At 39.2% G+C, this 13,026-nt stretch overlaps 4 protein-coding genes across 6 annotated transcripts; 2 read left to right on the top strand and 2 right to left on the bottom strand.

Moving 5' to 3' along the window:
• The first annotated feature begins 7 nt into the window (after nt 1-7).
• Nucleotides 8-5,398, top strand: LOC113503172 (Bardet-Biedl syndrome 2 protein homolog). Of its 3 annotated transcripts, none has more exons than XM_026885005.1 (11): nt 8-332; nt 600-777; nt 980-1,209; nt 1,315-1,497; nt 1,577-1,781; nt 2,026-2,273; nt 2,613-2,798; nt 2,991-3,368; nt 4,787-4,950; nt 5,023-5,171; nt 5,244-5,398. In XM_026885005.1, exons 1-11 carry the CDS (start codon nt 204-206, stop codon nt 5,345-5,347), a joined length of 2,154 nt encoding a protein of 717 aa, XP_026740806.1. In that variant the 5' UTR covers nt 8-203; the 3' UTR covers nt 5,348-5,398. The 3 variants fall into 3 exon arrangements, with proteins under 3 accessions (XP_026740806.1, XP_026740823.1, XP_026740815.1); XM_026885014.1 differs by lacking the exon at nt 8-332 and adding an exon at nt 344-508; XM_026885022.1 differs by lacking the exon at nt 1,315-1,497 and having other exon boundaries at nt 9-332.
• LOC113503216 (SUMO-activating enzyme subunit 1) lies at nt 3,462-4,646 on the bottom strand. The gene has a single exon (XM_026885106.1). It carries the CDS (start codon nt 4,552-4,554, stop codon nt 3,535-3,537), a length of 1,020 nt encoding a protein of 339 aa, XP_026740907.1. The 5' UTR covers nt 4,555-4,646; the 3' UTR covers nt 3,462-3,534.
• A 25-nt stretch (nt 5,399-5,423) lies between the features above and the next one.
• Nucleotides 5,424-10,592, bottom strand: LOC113503165 (origin recognition complex subunit 1). The gene is made up of 9 exons (XM_026884993.1): nt 10,451-10,592; nt 10,144-10,384; nt 9,061-9,967; nt 8,794-8,890; nt 7,937-8,109; nt 7,538-7,635; nt 6,858-7,120; nt 6,300-6,498; nt 5,424-6,001 (listed from the first exon to the last, which is right to left on the bottom strand). Exons 1-9 carry the CDS (start codon nt 10,543-10,545, stop codon nt 5,744-5,746), a joined length of 2,331 nt encoding a protein of 776 aa, XP_026740794.1. The 5' UTR covers nt 10,546-10,592; the 3' UTR covers nt 5,424-5,743.
• An 816-nt stretch (nt 10,593-11,408) lies between these two features.
• LOC113501345 lies at nt 11,409-12,170 on the top strand. Its single transcript, XM_026882473.1, has one exon. It carries the CDS (start codon nt 11,409-11,411, stop codon nt 12,168-12,170), a length of 762 nt encoding a protein of 253 aa, XP_026738274.1.
• The last annotated feature ends 856 nt before the right edge of the window (nt 12,171-13,026 follow it).

The raw sequence follows: 13,026 nt of genomic DNA, 5'->3' as shown, positions 1-13,026 counted from the left end.
TTTACCTTAAAAAGTCATAACTATTTTTAACTTACCTTCAATTCTATATTAATTTAATACTTTTAAATAGGGGAAATATTCTTACAATAGTATTTTAAATCTGAGAAGGAATAGTACACGTTGTTTCCATGACAACCAGTTAACACACAGATACAACGAAAATAAATATTAACTTTATAAAACAAAACACAGGCGTTAACAAAATGCAAATATCAACAGTACAGCCGGTGTTTAAGTTGGAGTTAAATCACAAAGTTACGCCTAATGTGGTGACCATTGCAAAATATGATGGAACGCATCCCTGTCTAACTGCAGCCGCCGGATATGACAAAGTTATTGTTTAATCTCGTGAAACTTTAAACTTAATAACTAAAAATTAATACACTGTTTACTTTAGATTTTTAATCAACGTCCTACTATGTCCTTATGGTGTTAATTAACCAATCTTCAACAAAATTCCATGACACTTTCCCATATAGGTCTTTTACTGATTAACTATTTTACCGAGGTATATAATCTAAGATTTTCCCAATATCGTAGGCCCTTTACATTTTTCCTCTTAGATGACAGCAAGTCTTAAATAGGCATAAAAATTACAGATAATTATACACCATCCTCACGGTGGGGTTGGTACTGGACGAGCGCAGCGCTCGCAAGCTCACGGCGAGGTGTCAGAGCTGAATCTCAGCCAGGCTATTATAGCTTTAGCATGTGGCCCATTAAAAACAGATTCCAACCGAGACATGCTGCTTATTGGATCACCAACACAAATATTAGGTAAACAGGAAACACCCTCTTTATTTAAACAATAGGATATTCAGGCAGTTTCCAGTTTCAGACATGTAGGTGGTGGGCACCATTAGCTGTAGGTCTGTATTCATTTCTAACAATTCAATTTTCCTCTACGATGCTGTTTAAGGAATAGCATATTTTGGTGACAAGTGGAGCTCATAATAGAATCTTATAATTTAATTTGCAGCTTACGACGTCCATGACAATACGGACCTCTTCTTTAAGGAGGCTCCGGATGGTGTGAACGTTATAATCACTGGCAGCTTTGGGAAGCACACGGAGACACTGGCCATCATCGGTGGTAACAGCTCCGTGCAAGCTATTGACTGGGAAGGGAATGAAGTTTTTTGGAATGTGGTCAGTGGAAAAGTATGTGCCATTATCACTTTCGACTTCGACAAGGATGGAGAAAATGAGGTAAGATAAAAATAAATAGCCATAAATTTCTTGCATCGTCAAAAATAGCGTGATCTCGAAGAAAAAAAAGCAAGTCGCGACTTAATTCATCTCTCTTTTTGCAAGCTCCTCATCGGTTCTGATGATTCATTTATCAGAGTCCTGAAGAACAATCAGTTCATAGCTGAAATATCAGAAACAGGACCAATCTTGAGTCTGTCTCCGGTGAACGAAGTCAGATTCGCATATGGACTTGCTAATGGCACTATCGGAATTTACGAAGAAGGCATTCGACTTTGGAGAGTTAAGGTGTGATTCTTTACTACCTCTTTTCACTATGAAGGTAAGTTTTTCTTTTGGCGAAATTGAGAATGGATCATTTTTGCAGTCGAAACAAAACGCTCTTGCTATACAATGGTCGGGCGATACGCTGGCTTGCTGCTGGTCCAATGGTCGCGTTGATTGGCGAGAAGGCACCACGGGCAGGGTGTTGCGTCGGATACAGATGCGAGCCAATGCAGCCGCCATGCTGCTTGCAGACTACCGCTCCGTTGGTGCACCTGATCTGGTCTGCGTTTCAGATAAGGGCGAAGGTAACGAAGGGAAAACTAACTATGAAACTACGACATTCTTTAGAAAACAAATCATTTTATCAGAAAAAACCTATTACCTTTATAAGCATTATTGATTCCAGAATTATGATTTGTGATCGGGATTTTGAACCATTTGAGGACTACCTCAACTCAAAAGGTTTATTTCTCTGGGTCTAATTCCAGATAGCTTAAAATCTTGCAGTGCCTTTGAAATACACATTGTAATAATTGTTCTGATCTATAGTATTAGGCTACCCGCCGTACCAAGAAACAGCTGGCTTCAACTCAGTCGCCAAGAACCTCCCATCGGAAGAAGACCGGCAAGCTATCACCGAGCTTTTCAACAAGAAACAGGCGCTGATGGTGGAACTGCAGCACTATGAAGCGAATGCAGCTAGTGGGAATGCCTCACTTGACAGTCTGGATCGTCCGGCCACAGCTATGCCCACTAATACCAGACTTCAGATGGCAATTGTGCATTCTGAGGATGAGGTACGATGTAGCGTATGATTGTTTTGGAATGAGTTCAATATCAGTTATCTTAGTAAGAGTTTAACTTATCACTGAACTAAAGTCCCACAATCGAGAAATGTATGATTCTGGCTAATTTAAAAGTAATAGAGGAATTAAATTCTATCAAAGTTGCGGCAGTTATAGGAAATCAAATACAAAATTACAAGAACAATGAAAGCATTAAGTATTAAGAATTTTGTATGGAGAAAATGTCTGTCATCTCTCCAATATTCGCAGATTAATTGGTGTGGCTTTCACGGTAAAAACTAGTTTTAAATCATGAAAGCCTCATCAGGTTCAATTCAACCCTATTTCTAGGGATGCCTACAACTGGCGATATCAACGAACAATGAGACAATAGTTCGCGCGGCGCTAGTCCTCGCTGAAGGTATCTTTGAGAATGGAGAAACATTTGCTCGTCATCCGCGACCAAGCCAGCTGCGATCCTTACTCCACGTGCCGCTGCGCCCGCCGCGAGATGTGCCAGTTGATGTCCATATTAAGGTAACTAGCTTATTATACTGTTGCGATATATTCCCAGTATGGGAATTAGTGTCTGTCTAGCCTCTTTGGGCCTACCTATGCAATGTATCATCCAATTGGAAACTAGTTAGACAATTTTACTACATTTGATTGAAATCAGAAGCAAATATGACTTTTTGGCTGAACCTAATTTCTAACTATTCTACCTTACAGGCTCTCATTGGTTACCCAGACAGTGAACAATTCCACATATTTGAACTAACAAAACAACTCCCAAGATTCTCCATGTACCGACTACTGTCCAAAGAAGCAAGAAATAAGGGCAACAGTTATGTCTTATTCAGGATCACAGAGAGAGTACAAAGAATTTGTATCTGGGTTAACCAAAACTTCCTTCTAGAAGAAGAATTAGATATTGAGTCAGAAGAAACAAAAGAACTGCATATAAGTCTTCTGTGTTTGAGAGACCAGTCTTATCTGTACATGGACTTTGGTGCAGATGGGCAAGTCCGGTTCAGCACTCACGATATCAGGCTGGCTGGAGACCTGATACAAAGTTTGGCTGTGTATTTAAACTTAAGTGAATTGCAGGTAAATTGAAAGCCTTCGATTGCACAGCATTTTAGTAAAATTGACTCCACTTAAAAAATATTTGATTTGGCATAATAGAAAAAAAAAACAATGTATTGTACTTAAATAGTATATTATTATTAAACTTAGACTGAGACCACTTAAACATTACTCGGAATAGTAAAACTCACTGACCATACAACTCAACAAACCCTACACATTTGACGGGGTTGAAGAAGAACATGTTGTTGTGTGGTGGTTCTCTCTGGCTCACAGCCTTCACCACCTCTTGGGCAATCACACCACCAATGACTGCTGCAGCACCAGACATAGTGCCAAATACATCTAAAAGTAGAGCATCAACTATGAACCCAGCAGGCAGAGATAGTTCCTTTACAAGTTCATCTCTCATGCGCAGGAGTATTGCAGTATCTTCTTTCCTCTTAGCAGGGTCCGGGTTTCTGTTATACTCATCCTTAAAACGTAGCAAGATCTTCATTATAAAGTAAGAAGGATCGCCGCGGCGTAATCTTGAACGCATCTCAGGTTTCATCCAATCAACTGATAACGCATTTTGTAGGGGCACATATATTGCTCTGCGTTTCACAGTTATGCTAAATGTTTCCGCAGCCGTCTTCTCCGTGTCGTCGGGACCTCGCTTCTGGGCTTTATGCTGTACAATTTCTTCGGAATATTCGTGGTCCACAAGATCAGCGAACATGTAACCGTACATGCCCCAAACATCACCACACAGGAATTTCTTATTGCTGTCTCGACAAGCGTTGTTTATACGTTCAAGTTGTTCCTGTTTTAGCCCCGTTGCACAAACAATATCGAATTCAGTGAAGAAGCTATCGGGCAAGTTGTCGACGGACTTGGTTTCCGCTGTTATGTCGACCATAGGGTTCAAAGCCCTCGCTCTCGTCAACGAAGCCTCAGCTCTATTCTCCCCTATTTTATCAGGCGGTGCCAGAAACTGAGAATAAAGATCTATTTCCTTGAGCTTTTCGTTGTCTAACAAACAGACACTCTTGACACCAGATAGAATAACATTCTTAGCGATTTCAGCGCCGAGGCCCGCTATTCCGATGATTAATACTTTCGCGGCACGTAACCTTTTCTGAGATTCCAAACCCCAGAGACGAATCTGACGATCGTATTGTTCTGCTTCCGCCTCAGATAACTCAATATCGTTTGTTTCAACCATTATTACGTATAAAAAATGAAAATATTCCTATACCGGGTTCCAACGATTCACAGAATTTGACACTTCATGCACGCCGGTTAGTGACGCGCCGCCATGTTAAATGATCGTTTACAGATAAAGTAACAGCAATTCGACTAAAAATAAAATTAGTTTTTAGATTCAGGTTATTTCTTACACTTTTAATTGAGTACAAACAAACATAAATTCATATATTGAAATTATAATCTTTTAGTCAACCGCGCAATTTCCTGAAGCTGAAAAAAAACTGCGAGAGGAAATGGAGCACGTTTCACAAATTGGCGAGGCACGGTCTCGGCTAGCTGCAGAAACAGCTGAAAGGGCACAACTTATCACCGCCCTACTACCAGCGGCTCAGGACGCAGCTGCATATGATTTGTAAGACTATTGTACTAAACATAAAAATACGCATTTGATTTTTGTAATAAATGTCTATGATTTGAATTCTAGGAGAGAAATGCTTAACCGTTATAAGGAGGTGGTTATGTTGAATGAAGAACTACTCACAGGCTGTTACATTAGACGGTCCACACAGGAACAGGCGGTAGCTTCTTTGAAGAGTTTGCATACGATTTTACAACAAGCCGTCAGGCTAAGAGGTAAATATCTAACTTAATTTACTGTTAGGAACTATTTTATATCATTGCATATAAATTCTGTTTCTCTTGCAGTTGGTAAATATGGTAAAGCGGTAGTAGCAGCGAGTAGAAAAGCTGTCCAAAGCAATAATATAGAAGCACTCATCAAGATCATGCAAGTTGGGGGGGACTCCTAAATAAAAACCACTGTTATATAAATAATTTAATAATAAAAATCTTAACTATCAGTCACAATACATTATTTAACAAATGATTAAAATCACATAATTTGTTTATTTATTTACGTTACGTCAAAGAGCTGAAACTAACACCTAGGAAATATTCTTTAATCTTATGCCTGTATCCGGCATAGCACTTGTGCGAAAAGGCTTCCGAAAAATATTTTAATACATAATTCCCAGACAGATCTTGTTAATATATCAACCTATAAAATACTAAAGGGACCCATTTTCAGATTGCAGGTACTGCTTCTATGAGACATCAACATTGCAAAATAGTGTACTATCAAGAGTTCTGCTTTAACAGCTCAAAGTACATAATATTCCCAACCAAGATACCGGCAACTGAAATGGTCAAACTTGTATATCTTTAGTGGCATAATGCACATCATCAGCACTGATATTCAATAACAATCTCGGTTCTGAAGGTTTTGGTTCTAGTAGCAATAGTCGTAACGCAGCGAGTCGCGCGCATATCGCCTGCGCTTGCGACGCTGTCGGCGCTCGGATGCTCACAGCTGACTTGTATGGACGACCGTCGAGCGCTACTATAGCAGCTGCTGTCATTAACGCCCGTGATAGAGTTGTTTCGTCTGTGCCTGTTCTTTCAGCCTGAAAATTATTTATTTTGTTTACATTTGTATGAATCATTAATGTTGATAACAAAAAGGGTCTATTTAGACGTTTAATGCATAACAACGATAACACAAACAGTTTGAAGCAGTATTGGGGACACAACTAAATTTTTCAAACCTAGTGAAAAAATGGTCTAATGGAAACTTTTAAAACTTGTGCAAAGTACATATGACTTTTTTGAAGTTTTATACATTAGCATTTTAATTTTGAATGTTAATTTACGTACATTAGAATCAAAATACAATTACGAGAACACAATAGTTGTCGTAGTTACCTCAGCAGCGACAGCCCTCAACATGAGCCTCTCGGCGGGCGAGCAGCTCCTGATGATGCGCACGACCGCGCTGGAGGAGGCCTCGGCCAGCGCCTGCTGCACCTCCCGCAGCCCCGCGCCGCCCGCGCCCGCCAGCTCCAGCGCGCGGGAGCACAGCGCTAGCGCGCGCCGAGCGTCGCCTGATACTGCTGCCACTTTCCTAAAGACATTGAGTTTATACATAAGTACGTTTTCTTTATGTATGGAATAACAACTGGCGTTGTATTATGAAGTCTTTATTGATATTAATTAATAACTTTAATTGTCCGTACTTTTCGTTAGTCAGATAACACAATAGGTGATAATTATGAGCTAAATGATCCTTATGATGCGAGGGATTTTACACTCAGACTCAGGAAAAAGCAAAGACCGAACCCGCGTCACGACGCTCACGTAGGGTTTCGTTTGTATTTTTACTTTAACTGGCAAACCGGAGAAGCAACTACCACCAACTGCATTTGCAGAAGATAGGAAGTCTTATAAGACCTTAAGGCATATTAATACATCTTTATCACACACCTAGCTATCAATTGCACGGCATCTGCAGTAACGTTAGCGCCGGCAAGTCTGGTAGCGACGATCAGCTGTAGCTGCGTATGTGTGTAGGGCAGGAAGGTGAGTCGTGTGAGTCCGAGGCGGGAGGCCACGCGGGCGGCCAGCGCGCGCTCGGGCAGGTCCATGGTGTTGGCCACGGCCAGCACGCTCAGCAGCGCGCTGTTGTGCGCCGCCCACTCCATGATGCTGTACAGGACGTCCTGGCGACGGGTGCACAGGGCGTCCAGCTGAGTGGAGAAACGGGGTTATTGTAATGCTTCGTTTTGATATTTTGTGTTCTAGTTGTAAAAACAAGTTTGTTGGCGTGATAAATATGACGAAGAAAGTTGTTTTATATTCAGGTTTTGAAGTGAGATCACTGCATGGAGAGCTATTAAAAAAAAATAATCCCGAATTAAGGAATTTAATACTTATGTCGCGGGAGGTTTCGCAAACATAAAGACACCCAGACACAGGCCAGCATTCGTGGATCACACGAATCGATTGCTTATCCTACGCAGGGATCGAAACTGCAACATGTCGCGTTCTGTCATTCTGTGGGTTTGGCGTGTAATCATTATCGATTTTGAGCATATTATTAAACAACATTGTGTATGAGAGCAAACACTGATTAAATAAACAATAATAATTAAAGTGGATCATACCTCGTCGACGAGTAACACGGTGGGCGTTCTCCTCGGCCCCGGGTTCTTAAACCTCTTGTCTAGTAATGCACATGCTTGTTCCCACACTACCGTTTTACCTAGAAACAACAAAACAACATAGATTTAAGTTACCAGTTCATTTTGATAATATTTGAACATGAAATTCTGATCATATATTGTAAGCTGTAAAGAAAAAGTGTTTTCTTAAAGGTCTAGACACTCTAGACCACTCTCGTGACAACTGCAGTCTTTGATGATATTCATAAAGGTCAAAGGGAAAAAAAAAAATTCGTCTCCGTAAAAGACGACTCTGCCACAATCATGTTTTAATTAATATATTGAAAAATACTAAAAATAGCATTTATGATAACTTTAACATACAAATTAATGAATTCTTACCAGTAAGCTGTTTGTATATCTGCACGTACGCCTGCCGGGGCTCCGCGATCCTCATGCCGTTGACCTCCACCAGTTGGAAGTCGGGTAAGTCCGCCTCCTCCTTCAAGATCTTGAGGGCTGAGCACACGGTAGCTGTCTTGCCAGTGCCCGGCACGCCTGATATGTACATACACCTGGAAATAGGCAATATAATAAGATATGCAATTAAAATAACTTTCAAGAGGTGAAAAGTGGTCAGTGTTTCCACTGAAGCAGACTGGAGCGGAGTGGAGCATACTTTAGAAAAGGCGCATTTTTGAGCTTAGTTACACTCAATCTCTCAGAAAAACCATAAAAAAGCAATCATTGTTATCTTTCTCTTCTTGAAGACGAAGATAACTAGCAGCACCGCTCCGCTGTCCACCGCTCTGCATCCCAATACTCGTTGTCCTCCGCACCGCACCGCCTCTGCTCTGCTCTGCTCCACCCCGCTCGTGCTGTTTCCATTGAAACGGAGCGGAAAATTGGAGTATAGTGATAGTGACAATTCGTGCACCCCTAAGCTCGTCCCGTTCCGCCTCAGTGGAAACGCGGCCTAACGGTTTACCCACTTTTTTTTTTTATTAGAAGCGCTTGAGTAGTTACGGCAGGGTAGCCTAGTTACTAGTACTAGTTTTGGATCAAACACGAATTCTTAATTACGAGCTGGAGAGGCGTAAATTATTCGGGTGATCCTATAAATACGCGAGAGTAAAATGGTGAATCAAATAACTTTGATTTCACCTCAGAAAAGTTCTTATTATAATATTAGACTGGTGGATTTAAATGATTATTGTTTTGTTATGTTTGTCGTCATTCTGTAGTTGTGGTTAACTTACCCACTAACACCATCCAACAGCTTTGTCCTTACAAATGACAATATTTCTTCCATCTGACTTTCTCTGCCTGGCAAGGATTTGCTATCTTTGACAAACTCTGAAATAACAATAATTCTGCCATATTAACATTGCAGTTTAAAAATGTTATAACTTCTGAATCTGTAAAAAACCTCCAGCTTGCAGGAAAGCCGAAATACAGCATGCATTTGAAAAATGATTAGTTTAAATTGCTTTTTACTAATATTGTTATACACCAAATGTTCTTACCATCAATGTTATCAATAGAATGAGCCCTGTTTCTTAAAGTCGGAGTTAGCTGGCTAGTCATAATCCTTCTAGTAACACTACGCTTTGGAGTTGCTGCTGGTGTTTTAACTTTGGGAGTCCGAGGTGTTCTTGGTGTCTTTGGAATGGGTTTGAAGTCATCATCACTCTCTGTAATCTTACGGGCTGCCTTCCTAGCTGACCTCTTTACAGGAGATACTTCTGGTTCCTGATAATTAATAGGAGCTTTTGCCCTTCCAGATCGTGTTGTTGGGGTCTGTTTCTCATCATCCTCAAAGACTAAAACCTTTTTTGGAGTTTCCTCATTAAGGATTTTAGATATTGATTGTTTTCTTTTGGGTGTAGTGGCTACATGCTGCCTTATTATCAAAGTAGGGAGCTCATCATCAGAATTTTCTTTTAGTTCCATAGACAGAATCTCTTCTAGATTATTTTTACTTAATTTCTTTGAACTTTTTGGTGTTTCTGTGACTTTTGTAGGGGTCACTTTTGGTGTGACTTTCTTTGGTGAGTCTTTTTCATTTTTGTCTGCTAGGATGGCTCTTTTTAAGAGGAGTTTTGTTCCATCATTTTTGCTGACACTCCAGTTTTTCTCAGATATGGACACTCTACTCATTCTTTTAACTAAACTACTTGGTGTTTTAGGGGTAGACTTTGAAGGTGTTTTATTTGGTGTACTCAACAATGCTCGGGCTTGCCTTTCCTCATCTAATATTGGTTCTATATGTACTTTCCGTCTGTTTACTGGTAGTAGGCGATATCTGCATATGTAGTGGAATGGCTCATTTATTTCATTGAAATCTTTTGTAAAGGTAAGAGTGATTGAGCATTTCCTAAAGAATGTTTCGATGGACACATTTTGGTTAAAGGCTCTATGGTCCTCTATTACCTGGAAAGATTCAAATAAAACATTTTTAAATGTGATATTTTTTTTTGCTATAGTTAAATCAAGACTGAATAAGAAAAACAGCATTTAATGGTTACTTTACGTCCGTAAAATAAGTTACTGTTTTTTATTTTATTTTTTGTTTGCATGTTGTAATTATTCTTATAAAGTTAAAATACCTCATTTTCCATGAAGCTAACAGCTTCCATATTACTAAAACACCAGTTTGGCAGGTCGGTGGGCCGTGAATACCACTGGACTTTGGCTCTGAAGGGATCGCTTGAGTTCGTAGGGTCCTCAAACAATGAGACGATTTTAGCGGCATCGCAACCACTTTCTGTGTCCGGTTCTGCCGCATCAGCGTTCGATACAAGCACATAATCACCAATTCCAGCCGTTATATTACCGTACTGGAACTTCCTGGTAACATACATACGAATTAGGCACTAAATTTTAAACTTTAATTTTATTTGCAGGTTAACTTACTCGTAAAAACGAAAGGAGGCCGATAAACTTTGCGGTTCGTGAATCTCATCACTTAACCAAGTCACAGTTTTTAGTGTTATTTTTCTTCTAGGCATTTTTGAAATTATTCAAGGCCAATTTTCAAAATGTTTACTTTTGCTAACTATACTCTTTGCGCTGTAGCATGGTGCGGGTGACAGTTACCTGTATGACGTTGACATCTGTCAATACCACATGACTAGGGATGTGACCTTATGCAATTCATTTTTATCGCTAACGATACTCGCGGCATAAACCTAGTTCTCTTTAAATATTGTTATGAAAATTAGTGTGTTATTCAGTTCTGCAGTGTAACTACATGTATAAACTTGTCAATATAAATGTTTTAAGGCTACATAATTATCTTTGTTCTTATATAAAATAATGAAAATCGGGTTTGTTTTTTTTCGTGACAACATTTTTGCTCTATGGCGCGGCGGCCATTTTGTTTACTCCTCCGATGCTGTGAGTACGAATACGAGTGCTAGCGCCTTGACACGTATTACGATTTCATTATTTGTTTTCATTTTTGTTAAATTGTTATTTGTTATAAGTTTGTTAAGTTTGTTGTTTTATTTGTTAAAGTTTGTTGGTTGAATTTGTTGTTATTACTATGCCTAAGCATACAAAAAAAAAAACAGTTTTGGGTAGTCAGGCCAGGGAGCTTGTTGTTCGCCTCCGAGACTACTTTGAAAGAGAACAACAAAATAATGGACCGTTGTTACCATTGAATCGAATTGTAGAACGAGTAACCGAAGCTCTTGATATTGGCCGCAATACTGTTTCGCGTATAACACGTGAGAAAATCGGCCAAGATGGGATGTCTGAAAATAAATTATCGACACCCAACAAAAAGCGGACCAAGGTGAAGCCAATCACAGATTTAGATGATTTTACTAGGGTTGCTATTAGAAATCATATTTATGATTATTATAGAAGAATGGAGCTACCCACATTGCTCAAGCTTCTAAAATCATTAAAAGAAGTTGACTTGTTCAAAGGAGGTATTACTTCGTTGCGGCAAGTTATAAAAGATATTGGCTTTGTTTACAAAAAAGTTAACAAAAGGAAGATTATCATGGAGAGGACTGACATTGCCCTAGCAAGATGTACATTTTTAAGGAAGGCTAAAAACATAAGTGATTGGAGCAAAGTTGTCTTTTTGGATGAAACGTGGCTAAACGCCAACCACACAGTGGCTAAAAGTTGGACCGACGATACGGCACAATCGAGTACCAAAGTACCGGAGGGCAAAGGCGAACGCCTTATTATTTGTCACGCAGGTACAGCAAGTGGATTCGTCCCTAATTGTTTGCTGGCTTTTAAGTCAAAAAAAACTACGGAGTATCATGAGGAGATGAACTACGAAAAAATTAAAGATTGGTTCATAGGTCTATTAAATAATTTAAAAGAGCCTATGACCATAATAATGGACAACGCACCCTACCATTCGGTACAAGTTAATAAACCCCCAAACCAATCCAACCGCAAAAGCGAGTTGGTGAAGTGGCTGAGTGAAAACGGAGTTACAGCGGATATAAAAATGTTAAAGACGGAGCTTATTGCCTTAATCCGGCGTCATAAGCCACCAACTCCTACCTATGCTCTGGACGAGATAGCAAAAGAAAAAGGCCACCAGGTCCTTCGACTACCACCCTACCATTGCCAGTATAATGCTATTGAGCTGATTTGGGCTCAATAAAAGGTATGCTTTTAATTTCAATTCCCATTTTGAAGCTTTATAAACAAAACAGCTTTCCGATCGTAGCATGTAGTTTAAAAACATTACCAGATACTAGATTAGACGTATTTCAAGAGTAATTTTTTTGTATTACTTACTTATGAAATAAATGATTATTTTGATTGAATTGAAATACTTTTTTTCATAAGTTCGTTTATTTTTAGGTCACGCCGCAAGAAATAATACTTCGCCGCCCTTTACGGCAAATAAGATGTTGGCCCTATTACAAGAGGCCATCACAATGTTCATCCTGAAGACTGGTCGAAGGTCGTGAATAAAACAAAAAGGGATATTATGTCTGATTGGGATCGTGACATACATATTGACAACATAATTGAGTCTTCGTTAATAATATCCGTCACAGATTCAGATGATGAATTGAGTGAGAATTCAGATGTTACTGACTCTGACATGAGTTTAGACGAATAAAATGTATTTTTTCTCTGCAACCATGCCTATAAATGTTCTGTTGTATAATTATAGACCTTTTAACAACAAAAATTGATATACGCTCAATATACGTTTTTTATTATAAAAAATATCGACTATCCATCGTAGCAGTACCTTCCATCACTAAATACGTCTATGGCGTTACGTTATACGCATAACACTTTGCTTAATTTTTCATTCAATTTGATTTTATTTATTTTATTTGTAGACTAGAACATTCTGGTTGGGTTTAATTTAATTTACTACAGTTATTAATGATTTAATATATTGCGAATGTGGTACAGCTGAAATACTTAGTCATAATTTGTAAATCGCGGCAACTTTCAAGAGTGAAACGAAATGTTACTGAAACTGTCACCGCACCATG

The sequence above is a fragment of the Trichoplusia ni genome, chromosome 2, assembly GCF_003590095.1.
Source record: "Trichoplusia ni isolate ovarian cell line Hi5 chromosome 2, tn1, whole genome shotgun sequence".
Lineage (NCBI taxonomy): Eukaryota > Metazoa > Arthropoda > Insecta > Lepidoptera > Noctuidae > Trichoplusia > Trichoplusia ni.
This window is presented reverse-complemented; position numbering and strand designations above follow the sequence as displayed.

Excerpts from the sequence above, each read along its gene's own strand:
- LOC113503216 (XM_026885106.1), bottom strand. The coding sequence starts at position 4,554 with ATGGTTGAAACAAACGATATTGAGTTATCTGAGGCGGAAGCAGAACAA.
- LOC113501345 (XM_026882473.1), top strand. The coding sequence starts at position 11,409 with ATGGAGCTACCCACATTGCTCAAGCTTCTAAAATCATTAAAAGAAGTT.
- LOC113503172 (XM_026885005.1), top strand. The coding sequence starts at position 204 with ATGCAAATATCAACAGTACAGCCGGTGTTTAAGTTGGAGTTAAATCAC. Across the intron at positions 778-979 it reads ATCACCAACACAAATATTAG|CTTACGACGTCCATGACAAT; the intron begins GTAAACAGGAAA and ends TTTAATTTGCAG. Across the intron at positions 2,799-2,990 it reads CAGTTGATGTCCATATTAAG|GCTCTCATTGGTTACCCAGA; the intron begins GTAACTAGCTTA and ends TCTACCTTACAG.
- LOC113503165 (XM_026884993.1), bottom strand. The coding sequence starts at position 10,545 with ATGCCTAGAAGAAAAATAACACTAAAAACTGTGACTTGGTTAAGTGAT. Across the intron at positions 8,891-9,060 it reads TTCTATTGATAACATTGATG|AGTTTGTCAAAGATAGCAAA; the intron begins GTAAGAACATTT and ends TTGTTATTTCAG. Across the intron at positions 6,002-6,299 it reads TGAGGGCTGTCGCTGCTGAG|GCTGAAAGAACAGGCACAGA; the intron begins GTAACTACGACA and ends AATAATTTTCAG.